The sequence below is a fragment of the Diachasma alloeum genome, unplaced genomic scaffold (assembly GCF_001412515.2).
Source record: "Diachasma alloeum isolate Michigan unplaced genomic scaffold, Dall2.0 Dall_scaffold_00209, whole genome shotgun sequence".
Taxonomy (NCBI): Eukaryota; Metazoa; Arthropoda; class Insecta; order Hymenoptera; family Braconidae; genus Diachasma; species Diachasma alloeum.
Genome location: NW_021680374.1, coordinates 1,970,192 through 1,984,190, shown reverse-complemented (window position 1 = coordinate 1,984,190; position 13,999 = coordinate 1,970,192). Strand labels below are relative to the sequence as shown.

Sequence of the window (13,999 nt, the reverse complement as noted above, 5' to 3'; positions counted from 1 at the left end):
GAATTGAAATGAATTTTGATGATGAGGTGGTGGACGAGGGGTGGAGATAGCTCCAGTTGAGGTGCGAAATTTTTATCAATCGATAGTTCCACTGAAATTCAAATGAATTTCACCATTGAAAATTCAGTTTCGATGATGGAATAATAGAAATAAGTGAACATTGGGTCATTTGTCCTTTGGAATGGCATGAGAATGTAGATTTGGAAAGGTTTTTATCTCATGATAGAGAGGAAAGTCTGAAATATTGTAGGAAATAAATTCGACAGTGTTTTCGGGGGCTGAATGTCCGGAAGACATTTAGGACGCGATAGGGGTCTTTCCGGCGGTGCTCCATCATGCTGAAGTGCTTCTGTGGTGAGGGCTTGTCCAAACAGACAGTTTCTCGTTATCTCCGGGTACTCATTCCCATGAAAATTAACATTCTGCGTCGATTTTTCCGAATGGAAACACTTGATGGTGGATAACAGATGCAAATTTATGTTTGCATCTTGTTTGTCTTGCCATTTTTTTTAATTATAAATTTTCCTCATTTTTTAACGACAATTTTTATGTACGTGAGCTTTATCGAAGAGGAGGAGCGACTTGGTAACGCTGACCCACCATTCTCTCTCGGAAAATAATAGAATAATGGAGAATCGTGGAAAAGAATTCGATTTGATGATCGAAACCCCATAGGGAAATGCAGTTACCGCAGTTCCTAACTTATAAATGAAAAATTCTGACCTTTGACCTATCGATTCGTCTCCCCCACAACCCGAGGCACCAAAATTGAGTTTCACCCGAGTTTTCCATTGCCCCCCAGCGAAACCACTTCTCATCCTCCAAAATATCCTTTCCTAAATAGTTTCAAAAATCGTACGTCACTGATAGCGCAGCCAGAGGAATTATTTCTCTGAACAAAATAAAGTCTAATCGAATGCGAATTAAAAATTGACCATTCGAAATGCCAACTGTTCTTTCAGTTAAATGTAGAAATAGTTTTTTGAAATGATGATTGAACGAAAAATAATAGCTTGTGGAATCGCTTTGTAATATTCAATTTAAACGCCTCATTTTTTTTTTGTTTAATCGATCCTCATTTTGAACTTTGGGTTCAACGAGAATAATTCAGTCTGTTGTATGGCCGGTGGCCATGCAATACCCGAATAATAATTCAAGAGTGATGCATCGGGGCACACGAATTAATCGTAAATATTCCCACTGCCGGCCAATCATTTCCGCTGTGGCCTTGCGGTCTGCATGGGACCCATTCGTTTATCAGCGGTTGTTTACTCCTCCCTCGGTGATGCTAGATAATGCCGTCCTTTCACTAGTATGAAAATATATAATCCCGGGTACATAGGACATCTGTCGACTCTGTAAACTTTGTAATGACGATTGTGCAGCAGATTTTCAATTTAATTATTTACCGATTTTATGGGCTTGTGTTTCGTGGAATTCGATTGGTCTTTGTGTACTATAGTTTATTCCCGGGAATTAGAGTTTGTCTGGTTGTTTGTTGTTGACCTGAAAATTCAAAGATTTGCATAATTTTATATTATTTAATGGAAAGGGAGTTTTTTTTTCAATTCAAATTATCGATCCACAAATGTCATAATTTCTCAACTCCATTCCCAAAAAAAAATCGTCCCTTTTTTAATCGTCTTTTTTTTTAATTGAAAATATTGATTGAGAAATTTTCAGTCATCCAATTTACCAAACAAATTTTTTAAACAGTCATTTTAAAGAACTCTTTTTTCAAGCATTTTCTTCTTTAAAAAAATTGTCAGAAAAAAGTTCAATCATATTCTAAATCTTCTGAAACAGTTCTGAAGAATTAAATTTACACCACTAAAATTTGAATCATAAAATCATTGAGAATAATGAGAATTTTGTGCTGAAATGTTGCCTGAGATGCAATCCAATTCGTCATTTTCATTATTAAAAATTCAGCAAATGTTCATCTATTTTGAAGTATTAAAATTGTTTCCTCCAATAAACTATCGCTCTTATAACTCCATAAACTCACGAGAATGCAGTAAAATTCCCACTACGCACCTTCCCACCTCCCTCATCCCACCAATCACCAATAGAGGCACCACACGTGTCACAATTTGTTTCGCACCTCCATTCTCAAACAAAAAACCCATCCCTTTTTTCATTGTCTGACTCGACACAGTCCATAATCACTAGTAGCCCATCATCTCCGGGGATTCGAAGAGCCCGAGATAACTCGACGAGTAACTCTCAAAACCTCGTATTTTTTTTTATCACTCATTGTTCCACGAGAAAAGAGTGAAACATAAAGCAGTGAAAATTATCGCTGAAGCTGTGATCAATTCTTCATATCGTCGTTCACACACCTGAGCTATTCTCCCGGCGATCGACCCAGACATTGAATTGACGTTCACTCGTGCCTTCTCGGGGGAGAAAAAAAAGGGCGAGAGAAATTTCTCCGTCACTTTTTTCCGTTCTCCTCGGAGGAGACAAAAAATAGAATGAAATGACTGACGCAGACCTCGATGAAATAAAAATGCGGGGCATTGAAGGGTCTTGGAGTTGTCGACATTTTGTTGATAAAAATGGAGACTACACGGAGAGAAATTTTTTAGAAAAATTTTAGCGCTAGCGCGGGAAAAGAGGCGCAAAGTGACGGCCAGGAAAAAATTCCAGTACCGGCACTAGAAATTTCATTGGGGAAAACGTGAATTTTTCCCCGTATTTCTGTGAAAATTTCACGGAAATCCCCAGAAATTTCACCAGAAATACCAAGAAATTTTACCTTAAGAGCACTAGAATTTTTTGCAGCCGGTGGATTGTAGTTTTTTCCAGTACTCGTACTAGATTTTTTCTAGAAAATTTCTGTCCGTGTAGTTTCACTCGAGTGGTGCATTCGATAGTCCTGCAAAATTGCGTAGATGTTCTCCTGTGTTGAAATCAATACTCCAGTCCCATCGGCTTTACCCTAATTTACGCACATGTGCGTCAGAGAGACAAATTGAAATCCGAGAGCTTGACAGTACGTAACCACGATGGAGCATCTCAAAGAGACAGGTAACCTCATTAGTCCGTTGAGAGCCTCCGCCACAGTTTGCATCTCACTGCGGTCTTGCTTACGTTAAATTTTATGATTGAGGATTTCTTTCAGCATAACTGAGCTATTCAAGCCAGCGGGGTTGCGTGTTCTATTGCCGATACAAATGATTAATTCAGTAGCGAAGTAGTAAAGCAGTATAAGTCAATTTTGACTATTGACCAGTTTTCAATGAATATCTTGGAATCTAAGGGAGACAGCAAAATTTTTGATAAAACCTTTTTTGTAGAGCCGATTGAGACCTGCAACAAATGTTATTACGAAAATTCCGCTATCTCCCTTAGATTCGGGTATATCCCTCAAAAACTCAACTGGGGGATAAGTCGACTTAAACCGTTTCACCACTTGATTCTGTTGATCTTCAGTTACATAATCTTTTTGTTTACATTGTCATAATGAATTAATTAATGAATTAATTAATTGATTAATTTCTACGTTTATTCAAATTTTGAAAAAAATTAAAAAGTGTACTGTTTTTGAAAAATTCGTAAAATGTTTGCGCAAGTTTAAACAATTTTACTAATTCACTTTTAAGATCGGAATGTTGGGAAAAAAGTTTTTCGCTGAATATAATTTGGGTGGGGCTGATTATCCCCGAGTTTTTTCAAATTTTTCTCACGCAAGTGAACCGATGAATCTCATAATTAAAAATTATAACGATTATTACAATTTAGTTGAATCTTTCAGGGTTTGAAACTAGGGAAAAATATAGTTGATTCATTCTTGGCAGTCATTGTGATAGAGATTTTTGTCCCGAGAAAATTCCCCTCAAGAATAAAGCGCAAACATATTTTTTTATTCCCCTTGAAATTAATTTATCACAGTAATTGAACTTGGTTGAAAGTTGGAGTGAGCTTGCCAAAGAGGTGTCAGTCCGATAATCCGATAGCCTGAGTAATTCCCGAGCCAATCAAGCGACAGAAATGAGGTTAATTACATCTCGAGTAGGGGAAGGGTAAACTAAAGTGGAAGTAGTGAGAAAGGAAATTGCAGTTGAAGTCAGTGGATCTTGCCCTCGGCGGATGATTTGTTCCCGGGATTTACCAAGAATTATTGGTGTCGAGGGGAAGTGTATTGGTGCCGTGCGAAGTGCAGGACGGTTGTAAATATGAATTCCCAAGATGGTGGAGCTGGACGAATCGCCACGAATTTCGAGCCTGATTGGCAGAAGTGAGGGGACGATGGATCAGGACCTTGTGTGTCCTATCCGGTGTAAGATACTGCCTCATGCATTAAACATCGCGACGATATTACTTGGCAAGAGCCACGTGAGGTTGGAAAATTATCATAATCATTTTTTGAAGGCTCTTTTCTCCGCAGATGAGGAGATACTGATCTTTTCGGGGGTTTAGGACACCCCTTGAGCCCTAAAACTGATATTCAACAGACATTCGCATAAAACAGTTGAGAAATTTCAGGGTCACGCGCCAGAAGATTTCATTGGAAGACCTAGAGAATTCGGTAGAAAAATTTATTGAATTTCTACTGGAATTTCTATCTAAAAATTCCACAATTTAAATGGATTTTTTCAGCGGGAAAATCAGTAGAATTTTGTGTTTCTCTATCTTTCAGTTTTTTCACTCTATTTTCCTCTTTGAAAAAATTGAACAAAAAAAATGGGGAAATTTGAGTCAGGGAATTTCTATGAAAAATATTAATAGAGATATTTTCTGTAGAATAAAATATTTTCTTGAGAATTTCGGCCAAAAACTCTACACTCTATTTGAAATTTTTGCGTGTACATGATGCCATAAATTGAACCCTTCCGAGACGCCTAAGAAATTCCAGAAGTTCACTGTGCCATAAATAAAATTATTACCAAATAATAAATATTTCTTAAAAGTCAGCCCCCCGGTGAAAAATGTCTCTGTCTACGGTTCCCATAATTCCTCTGTTGTGCACAATATTAAATGCATTCCCCGGAAAATTGGATTTTTAAATGAGAATCAGAAACAGAAAATAACTCCCTCGAGAAATTTAACGGAAATGGCTCGAGGCATTATGCAATATCTGTATGTACATGGAGAAGTACATTGGGAGGAGCCCTCTGCGGTCTTTGGACCGGAATTCCCAAGCAGAATGAGGATGTACACATGCACTAGGAAAACATGCTGAAACATTGAATGCCAAGAGCTTCAAATGTGTACCCTCTTCATTGTTAAATTCAAGAACACTGGGTTATTGCGTGCCATCCGAGACGAAAGTATTCGGCTGACTGAATGCCGGAATTTCCATGCATGATGGAGTGTCAATTCACGTCAGTGCTGAGGGATTAAATTCATCAGATAAATCGATTGAATTCGCGGGGAATGTTTAGCTGCGGTGGATATTCATTCCACACGTCTGACTCCTATTGAGCTTTCTATCAATTTCTGGCCAACATTTTGTACAAAATTATTTCTGTTTGACTTTTCAATGAAAAGAAAAAAAATGAAGTGGAAAAAATTTATGAAATTTATCTCGAGGAATTGCTACGGAAAATGTTGTGTGAAATATGAAATTTTACTGATTTCTTCTGTAGTAATTTCTATCGGACGTTTTATTAAAAAATGTGCATTAAATGGGGATTTTTCAGTGAATTTTTTTCATTCCAGTTATTTTTTTTATGCATGAGGGAATACGTTTCTACAGCAATTAACAATGATTTCTCATTTCTGCCAACTCCAGAGACTACGAGAGCAGCAATATCCTGGACAATCTTCTCTCACGTATGGAACAGTATGCCAACAACTTGGAAACACTGGTGGCTGAGCGTACGGCCGATTATCTAGAGGAGAAGCGCAAATGCGAGGAGTTGCTGTATCAACTGTTGCCAAAGTGAGTTTAACAACTGCCATTTTATTGAATTACTCCACGTGATTTATTCGAATACTGCGTGTCAAATATTTAAACTGGTTAAATGACCGCAGGATGTTCTCGCATTAGAACACATTCAGCTCCACAATGACATTTTGAATAATAAAATTTTCGTTTTGAAATTATAGTTTCTCAGGCATTTGTGTTATTATTAAAAAACGATTCGCAAAGTTTTACTTCGAATTTAGTCAACGCAATTCATCATTAATAAAATTCCACATTTAATAACTAATAATTAATAACATTAATATATAAATTATTTATTCAATTAATATAAAAAATTATTGAAAATAAAATTTTTTAAAATTGAATATAAAATAGTTGAATAAAAATAATAATTGAATTAAAAAATTTGAAAAAATTCAGGAAATAAATTAGTGTTATGCAATACGATAATTGACGTCAACTCCAGAAATATCGAGCTCTCGCGTAATACGTGGTGGTTCGAAGGTCGTGGAGATTATCTAAAACCCCGTAGAACCCCCGGAACTTTCCGGATATTCACATTGGCACATGTAATTCCGGTTATGCAGAGAAAGTGATGGAGAACCTGGGGGATTATTCGCGGGGGATACAACAAACGAGGCAATAAAAAACGATTTACAAAGTTTTACTTCGAGTTTAGACAACACAATTCAACACAAGTAAAATTGAACATTAATAACTAGGGGAGGGTGGGGCAAAACGGCCCTCCTTCAATTGTCAATAACTTGTGAATGACATTGTGAAAATTCCCAGTTTCAACTTCATTTTGAAGATAATTTTTCATTCTTCAAAACGAGCTCTAACTCATCCCAATCGGATTATTGAATCGGAAAATATTGATGATTGAAGGGGGGCCGTTTTGCCCCATCCTCCCCTAATAATTAATAACATTAATAAATAAATTATTTATTCAATTCATAAAAAACTGATTGAATAAAAAAAATCAAATGATTGAAAATCAATTTCTTAAAAATTGAATATAAAATAATTGAATAAAAAAATTGAGAAATTCAGGAAATTAATTAGCTAAAACGCCGTAGAATCCCCGGAAGTTTCCAGATATTCAGAGCGACACATGTAATTCCGGTTATGTAGAGGAAGTGATGGAGAACCTGGGGAATTATTTGTGGGGGATACAACAAACGAGGCAATAAAACGAAACCCTGCCGACATTTCGAATTCTTCCCCGAAAATTCCCCTCTATTAGTCTTCCGAGCGATGTGTCTCCTCCCATCCCCCGCAATAAATATCGGATTCAGTGTTTTGGTGCCCAGTGAGGGAGAAAAATTGACATCGCGTTGATTTGTCAACTCGTTTCGTCCTCAGTATTCGGAAATTGCGGAGTATCTTCCTCCCCGCGTGATGAAAACCGTCTTCCGGGAGGTAAATAAGTAGAACGTAAATAAGTCATAGTTAGGTACTATTGAGCGTCGGGGGTAATGACGATAGCAGCCCCCACGTGGCAATTTCTCCTCTCATTGTTGCTGTAACACGTGGTGCCTCGCCCACGTGTTTATATAATCTTCGTCATAATTACAACTTCATCCCCATGAAATTGGTGCGCCTTCAAGACCGCCAGACCGAGTTAATGTCCCCCTTTCAAGAATTGAATGGGCTGGAGACCCTAGAGAGGAGGAAATTTAAGTCATTCTAATTTGTAGAGAGATAATACCGGCGAATCGATAATCGGTTATTGAGATAAAGCATTCCCACTCAGGCTTCAATTATTCTTTTAATCCCGCTAGAATTGCTGGAAGGCATGCTCCAGTGACAGTTGAGATTTCCCTAGATGAATTACCTCCGATGTTCTGTAGTGTTCTACCGAGTCGAGAAGACCATTTGCGAAAATCTATCATTTGGGAAATCCTCAATTTGCAAAATTGCTGCGCGTACACCCTCGGCAGTTTTTACGCTCTAATTTTCTCGTTTCAACCCCACTCGCCTCTTCTAATTACTTGGCACTGGCGTCTGGTGACCTTCAAAGTTTTCCATTCAAGTGGATTCAGGGAAGTTCAGGACAATTCTAATCCCTTCGCACAGACGAAGGATTCGTAAAAAAAACTCGTCATTCATTTTTTATTCAAAACTTGAATTTTATTTTTACATGCGTTTTCATCCACAAAAACGACGAATAAATATTTTATTGATATAAACAAATGATTCGACGTTATTTTAATTTTGATAGAAAATTTGTTTCAAATAAAATAAAATAAATTAAATTAAAATGAATAATCAATAAATAATCAATTTTTTAAATTGATTATTTATTGATTATCGAATAAAAAAATTCAATTGAAGAGTTTTATTTCATGAAAATGCATCATTCTTTACGGATTAATAAGTGGTGTATGTGATATTCAACTATTCGTTATTTTAATTTGATTGCAGATCCGTAGCATCGCAATTAATCCTGGGCCAAAGTGTGATTGCCGAGACATACGATCACGTGACAATTTACTTCAGTGATATCGTTGGTTTCACCAGTCTATCGGCTGAGAGCACACCCCTGCAGGTGGTCGACCTTCTCAACGACCTCTACACGTGCTTCGACTCGATCATCGAAAATTTCGATGTTTACAAGGTGAGTGAATTTTCAAGTTCACTGGTTTTATGAGTTCCGAGGGGAGAGCATTGATTCATTGAACGTGAAGGTCGAGGATCAAGGGGCCTGAGTTGCCAATGCGTCAATGGTATTTCCAGGCGATCATCCACTCGAGTTGTGACAGCAACTTTTGCTTCGAAAGACTCGAGATATTTTTCAATTTATTTTTGTGGCCTGATTTTCAGGGGTGGATAGGCCCAACGCGAATGAGATTTTGAGGGAATCTTGAAGCCTATTTTTTTTAAAGCCCATTAAAAGCCCATTATTTTATTAATTCAAAGATTGAAAAATAGGAATTCAGACTCTTTTAGCCCCAATTTAATTTATTAAGTCAAATTTAATTTATTCAAAGTTTAAAAAATAGGAGTTCAGACTCTTCTAGTGCCAACTTTCCACCTTCATCTCATTCTAAAGGTTTAAAAAACCTTGAAAATGCAGGAGAAATTATCAAACTCTTCTCAGTTAATCTCAAATTATTCCCCTCATTGATTTAATGTGTACTTTTCCCTCAAATCCCAATCCCGATTGACCAATAATGACTTTAGATTGCCTTAAAGCTCCGAGCCCGTATAAATATCACATTACACTGCGGAAAAGTTCACTAATGTGCGCTGTTAGTCGGTTTTAATGGATAGTCCATCCATTAATAGGTATAACACCATGTACTGAGTGCTAAGTGCATTTGCTTGACTTTTAACGTTATTTATGCGCTCCATCAGCGCACAATTCCATCCTCACCTTTGCGACAGTCCATCCCAGATTGACGCTATCGGACTCGCCAATTTCCCTGTTAGCAAAAAGGCTCACATTTTTTTTTCAATTTCCTCCGGTGGATAGAGAATAATAATTGAATTTCCCAAACGAGTTTCTATTAAATTGGGTCAGTCGAATCGTTACGTATCACCACTTGCCTTCCCCGAATTTTCTCGCAGATTCAATTCGTCAGATCTCACGTTTTTTCCAGTGAGAGATCACACTCGAACTAATTTAAATCGGTAGAACTATTTCGGAGATTTGAGGACTTTTACTGCGATCTTTCAATTGTTCTCGATGACTGATGGAAATTATTTTCATTGTTTCATATTCCTTACATTTTTTTTGAGCAAAGAAATTGTTGAAAGGAACTGTTTTTAGTATCTATTCATTTTTAATTGTTAAGGAGAAATAATTTTCAGGGTTTTTCTAAGAATTTGCAATATTTCGACATGAATAAATGTAAGAAAATGAATAAAAGTCAGGGATCACTGTCAATTTCATAATTTCTACGTTAGACAAATCTCCAAGGTCATCTCACCACCTACGACTGCCATTCATTTACCCACCATGAAAATGAGACCGATTATTAAAGCCGACATTATTAAATCCATTAATGGCAACCACTGTTATTAAGCCTGACTCGTTACTGCGACTATCCTCACCAGCAGTTACTCCCACGATAAAACCCAATGAGGTGGAGGTGTAACGGGAAATAAAATTCACACTCCGAGACACTGTACGACAGTGGTCCCGAGGGTTTCCGAAACTTCGTGTCTTCCCTGAATACGAATATCCGTTGTGGGTAAAGTTGGAATTGCAAAATTTCCGTCCGAGGAGTTTGGGATTCGTCCGAAGGACTAATGTCAGTTGGTGTAATGATGATATTTGAGAGAAGCGGGAATTCCGGAATTATTACCCATTTTTTATAAAAATTTCCTACAATTTTATTTGAAATTACCATTTTTGATTTTTTTTTTATGTCGAAAACAGAAATAATTTGCATGGCTTTACTTCGAATTTAGGCAATATAATTGATGATTAATAATAATAAGACAATAAATAATTCAATATAAATAATCGAATAAAAGAAAAAAGGAAATCAGAAAACATTCCGTTTGGAAATGACGATGAGATGACAAGATTTTTTTTTATTCTGTTCCATCAATTCGCTTTTCACACCACTCACTTTTCTCCTCATTTACACGCCTCCCGGATCCCCAGTTCTCGATTTATATCACTTGTGGAGTGATGAGAAGTGAATTTTGACGCTCGAAAAAACCGGAGCGATAAAAAATGATAGTTTTTTGTACTGCGTGGGTTGGCATGTGTTCCAATGAATTTCTGTGGTCGCGGGGGAGTGAGTGGTGATTGCACAGCGGAAGCAAGACGAAGGATATTCAGGGGATAGTTGCGAGGCAAATTAAACGTGAAGGCCTGCTCCAACCCCCGAACTCCATTAGGACTCCCTCCTAATGCCCTTTTGCACTCACAAAATATTGCGGGTCGGCTTTTATCAGAATACGCAGTTCCCTCTCTGCGCCGAGATCATTAAGAGATGAATGATACAGGAGATGGAATCGATACCAGAAGCTTCATAAGAATAAAATACAATTGATTCTCGTACGCTCTTCGGGTTCATGATGAGGGAGATGACATGATTAATCGTGTCTATACACGCACAGCAAAAAGTTCACATAAAAAACGTAGCGAATGGAAAACATGAGTTCGTGACATGAATTCGTTAAATTATTTCCACTGTATTTTTCGGAGAAAAATGGCTGTTTACTTTGGCCCCAGGTGGAATTTCTTTTTTATTTCGACATTTCTCGCGCCTCCGAGGGTTTCATTGCCAGCAGAATCGTCAGTAGATACAGAATCAACGATCACTCGGCGCGAAAATTCGATTTTGGTGAAAGTCGACTTTCCCCCTGGAAAAATCCAAGATCTGACACTTTGGCCCTCGGGGAAAAATTTTTTTTTTCAGTTTTCACTTTTTCCACATACTTTTGAGAGTTCTGAATAGCCCGTCGCTTAAATAGTTGGAATCAACGTTCACCCGGCTAAAAAATTCGATTTTGGCGAAAGTCGACTTTCCCCCTAGAAAAACGGAAAATCTGACCCTTTGAAAATCTGAAAAAAAAATTTTTTTCAGTTTTCACTTTTTCAACATAATTTTGAGAGTTCTGAATAGCCCGTCGCTTAAATAGTTGGAATTAACGTTCACCCGGCTCAAAAATTCGATTTTGGCGAAAGTCGACTTTCCTCTTGAAAAAATCCAAGATCTGCCACTTGGGCCCGGGGTAAAAACAAATGTTTTCATTTCGACATTTCTCGCGCCTCCAAGCGTTTCATCAGCATCAAAATCGTCAGTAGATCCAGAATAAACGTTAAACATTTCTGAAAAAATTTCCCAACGGATCCGTCAGCCCTTTCTATGATTTTTTTCTCACTTGTAATAATGTGTAAATTACCCTGAAGGTCACCTCCGTCCCCCCCAAATTATTCTGTCGCCTGTTTCCTAAATTTTATCGAGCCGAGACCCGAAACACCTGAATAAAAGTTCCGAGTGTTATTTTTAGAATTCGAGTGAAACGATTCTAATCAGCCCCTGAAGTATCCGCCCCCGACCCTGACCGACTTCTCGACGTAGTTAGTGTTGTGAATCTCTCCAGAGCATTCACAGTCCCGACTCGAGTGGAAAAAGTCCAGACACAACAATAGAAATTGCTCGTTATTCCATTTTTACTCTTATTTATAGGTGGAGACGATAGGCGATGCGTACATGGTCGTCTCAGGACTGCCTGTTAGAAATGGAATGAATCATGCGAGGGAAATTGCGAGAATGAGTCTGGCACTGCGTGATACAGTTATGACATTCAGTATACGGCACCGACCCAATGAGCAGCTCAAACTTCGCATTGGAATGCACACTGGTGAGTGAATAATTATCTAATTTTTTATTTTATCCATTGAGGCAGATAACAATGAGCATTGTCTTCCTCTCGCATAATGAATTAGAATCCATTCATTTGAACAATAATTTATTCTTCATTTAAACAAGAATAGTCTTCCATCTTTAACATTTGATGCAATGGTACGATTTAAAGAAGCTCTACCCTTACGGTAAATGCAAAGACTATTGAAAGCTCCAAAAAAAAAATTCCAGTAAACTCGATTCCATTCCGAATCGTAATTTTGTTCTCAATTTATTTATCGATTTGGCTTTTCAACGAAAAAATATTTAAATTCAGGATTCAACATTCCACTTTAGCATTCTCACTCGTTTCATTCCAAAGGAAACGAATTTTATGCGAAATTTCAATCAGAAAAGGCAGAAGAAAAACCGATTGCAGTGTAAATCCCGCAGGTGGCGCGAAAGCTCTCAATAAAACTTGAATCGGAAAAAAGTTATTTTTATCGGATGTCCCCAAGCATGGGGTAATTCTCTGGAGCCCGTAGAATCCATTCCCTGCCCTCAATTAATGGTGTCCATCATTCTGTCCGTGTTCTCTCCCTCGTGGATTCGCCTCTCCCCCTATTCCTGTCAACAGACACGAAGAAAAACACCGATACAGGGGTGTATACTGTTAAACCCAAGGATCTCTGCTTTCGGATCCACTTATCGAAGGCTGTAGCGGCACAGAGGGTTGCGTCAAATTCCACGAAAATTCAAAGCAAAACTCTCGGCGTTGTATGACAAGCTAGATTCTAATTTTCGAGTTAATTACTTTTTTAATTGGTTTACGGCTATGGACGCTCGGGCGTACTGGGGATGGAGATTGAGTTGGAGGCGCTATCGGGACGTTATTACAATCCCTTTTGACTGTTGGGAACTGATTTTTGATTGAAGTTTTGATGGAAAATTTTTCGATGGGGGAAATTATGGGTCAAATGTTGCTGAATAGCTATTTTGGAATTTGAATGATCGCAGGACCTTGTGTGGCTGGGGTCGTGGGCCTCAAAATGCCGAGGTATTGCCTCTTCGGGGACACTGTGAACACAGCGTCTAGAATGGAGAGCAATGGAGAACGTAAGTAAAAAACAATAATATAAAAATGAAATTTCTCTTGATTTTTGCAGAGAATGAAAGTTTTTAGTCTTTAGTGAAATTGTATGAATATTTTATGTATTTTATTCATTTTATTTATTCTTTCATGTATTAATATACTCATGACTAAAGGATCATTCAATTTTGTAAGGAAAGAGTTGAAATTTCATGAAAAGTTAACCAATAATTTGATTTTTGAATGATGAAATTTCGTGAAATTCCAGTAAAATTATAATGCCATGAAAACTTGCAAGAATTGTACCGGAAATTTCCGGAAAAAATGCTCAACAGATCATCTCTAAAATTTATACTTCAGAAATTTTTCATTTTCATCCGAATGTCATTCAAAATTATTCTGTTAAATATTGAATCAACGTTCAATTAACCCTAAACTTCATCCCAAACTAGTATCACTCAATTCTCTCAGGAAAAAAATCAAAATTCCACCTAGTAGTTTGATTTTTCAATACCGAATTGTTTTAAAATCCCGGTGAAATTATAATGCCGTAAAACCTTTCAAGAATTGTACCGGAAATTTCCGGAAAAAATGCTCAACAGTTCATCTCTAAGATTTATACTTCAGAAATTTTTCATTTTCACCCGAATGTCATTCAAAATTATTCTGTTAAATACTGAATAAACGTTCAATTAACCCTCAACTTTATCCCCAGCTAGAAAC

The 13,999-nt window shown here is 37.4% G+C and overlaps 1 protein-coding gene across 2 annotated transcripts in view; it reads left to right on the top strand.

Moving 5' to 3' along the window:
• LOC107036508 (atrial natriuretic peptide receptor 1) overlaps positions 1-13,999 on the top strand; it is an 86,116-nt gene that overhangs the window by 67,840 nt on the left and 4,277 nt on the right. For both annotated transcript variants that reach the window (XM_015254525.1, XM_015254526.1), the window contains 4 exons: positions 5,741-5,890; positions 8,303-8,495; positions 12,031-12,205; positions 13,204-13,302. In XM_015254525.1, the coding sequence (XP_015110011.1) occupies positions 5,741-5,890; positions 8,303-8,495; positions 12,031-12,205; positions 13,204-13,302 (617 nt within the window). The remainder of the gene's footprint in view (positions 1-5,740; positions 5,891-8,302; positions 8,496-12,030; positions 12,206-13,203; positions 13,303-13,999) is intronic.